The sequence below is a fragment of the Chionomys nivalis genome, chromosome 7 (genome assembly GCF_950005125.1).
Source record: "Chionomys nivalis chromosome 7, mChiNiv1.1, whole genome shotgun sequence".
Lineage (NCBI taxonomy): Eukaryota > Metazoa > Chordata > Mammalia > Rodentia > Cricetidae > Chionomys > Chionomys nivalis.
The window spans coordinates 101,615,436-101,617,295 of NC_080092.1; the positions used below are offsets into that span (position 1 = coordinate 101,615,436).

At 51.2% G+C, this 1,860-nt stretch overlaps 1 protein-coding gene across 1 annotated transcript; it reads right to left on the reverse strand.

Moving 5' to 3' along the window:
- Nucleotides 1-562: 562 nt before the first annotated feature.
- LOC130877102 (testis-expressed protein 19.2-like) lies at nucleotides 563-1,534 on the reverse strand. The gene has a single exon (XM_057774004.1). The coding sequence runs from the start codon at nucleotides 1,532-1,534 to the stop codon at nucleotides 563-565; it is 972 nt and encodes a 323-aa protein (XP_057629987.1).
- Between the last annotated feature and the right edge of the window lie 326 nt (nucleotides 1,535-1,860).

Below are 1,860 nucleotides of genomic sequence, written 5' to 3' on the forward strand. Positions count from 1 at the left end.
TTCTGGCTGCTGCGGTACCAGGTATGAAGACACCATGTGAAGGGAAAACCATCCACATCAAATAATAAAATTTAAAACACCAACTTTATTAACAGAAACAGCGAAAGGAGAAAGTAAAATTAAACAGTATAAATACCCTGTACAGTTAATCCTGAAATCTGGTATCTTGACCCCCTAAGACAGGATCTAACTACCGCAAACGCCAGGTCATTCAGAGCCTAGGAGGCCATGCATATAGTAGGCAAGAGCTCTGACTTGTCACCCAGGACACCCAATACAGAACACCCCACCTAACATAAACCTAGTCCTCACCTTTCACTGAACAGTCAGTTGAGCACAGCTAAATTCCTGCTGTAAACATGCCAGACTTCCCTCTGAGGTCACAAAGCCTCTAGACTGTCCCAGATGCTCCCCTAAAATTCTGGACCAACCTTTCCCCTGAGGCTCAGAACTGGCAACCACTGGCTCTTCATATTCCCAGGGGATCTGGTGCAATGGGGGCTGCCTAAGGATCAGTGCCTCCGATATTCTGGAGTCAAAAAGAAGGATCAGGAGAGGAAGCTCAAAGGTCCCTCAGCTTCTGAATATCTTTGACAAACAGCTTCTCCCCTGGCTCCCTGGTCCAGTCCTCTGGGGTGTCACTCTGCCAGGGCAGGTAGGAGTGCACCTTGAAGCCGCCTTTCCGCAGGGTGCAGTCAGCAGGCACCAGCTCCACCCCCAGCCCTGAGGACTCCAGGATGCTCAGCCTCCAGCGGTTCAGGCCCTGCTTTTGAGGACCAGTCTCTAGGTGGGCCAGCAAATAGGCTTGAGGGTCCAGCAACACCTGCCAGCGATTAACTTGGGTCATCACAACCCATAAAGGAGTCATTGACAGCAAGTAGCAGATGGTACCAGAGCCAGACAACACCAAGTTGAAATCCAGTTTTCTCAACCACGTTCCTACCACCTTTTCCATGGGCCAAAGGGGGCTCAACTCTAACAATACAGCTTGCTCAGGAGATGGGTCCACATTGAAAATATCCCACAAGGACAGAGTGGGGATGGTGCACTGGTGGGGGCAGGGACAGAAGTTACCTAATTTCCAGCGAAGGGCCTGCATCCACTCATCATTCTCAGTGCCGGGGTCCAGGGGTACAGCTTCCTCAGGTTCCAGCTCTGTCCCTACAGAGCCTGGACTCGGAAAGCCAGAACTTGATTGGTCACTGATGGCATCAGACATATGTCCTTGACCTTCTGCACAGATTTGCCCTGACCGCTCCTCTGGCCCAGATTCTTCCTTGGGTTGAGATTCTTCTTCAGGCTTAGACGTTTCCTCTGGCTTGAATCCTGACTCTGAGAGTGCCTGGGACTCATCCTGTATCGGTTCCTCTTCCCAGTAAACCATCTCCAGCAATATTCTATTAGTATGGAAAGCTGCCTTGTAGCAAGCAAAGCAGGTCTTCATCTCTTTTCCGTGGACAAGCTGGTATAGCCATTCCGCATAGAGGCGGGACAGGCCCTTGGCCCCACGGCGAACGTTGACTGGGGGACACATGGCAAACAGTTGATGGTCCAGAGAGAGGAAGACTTGACTGATGGTCTCAGGATCTGGAGACGGCTTGATGCTAGGGAGAGGCGGGAAAAGCCGAGAATAGGAGAAACGGGAGAAAATGGGGTGCGGTATGGGCTGTAGGGTAGTGTGGGCTCCGGGGTATTATTGGTGGGAGAACTTGGTGCCAATGCAATGGATACCTCCTTGGAGATGTGGATAGTCTTGTGATCCCAGAAACTTCTCCAGATTCACACTTGCTGTAATGTCTGGGGAGCTAGAAAGGCAAGGAAAGAATGAGGCTTAGCGCCCCCTTGAGGCTGACTGCTTAG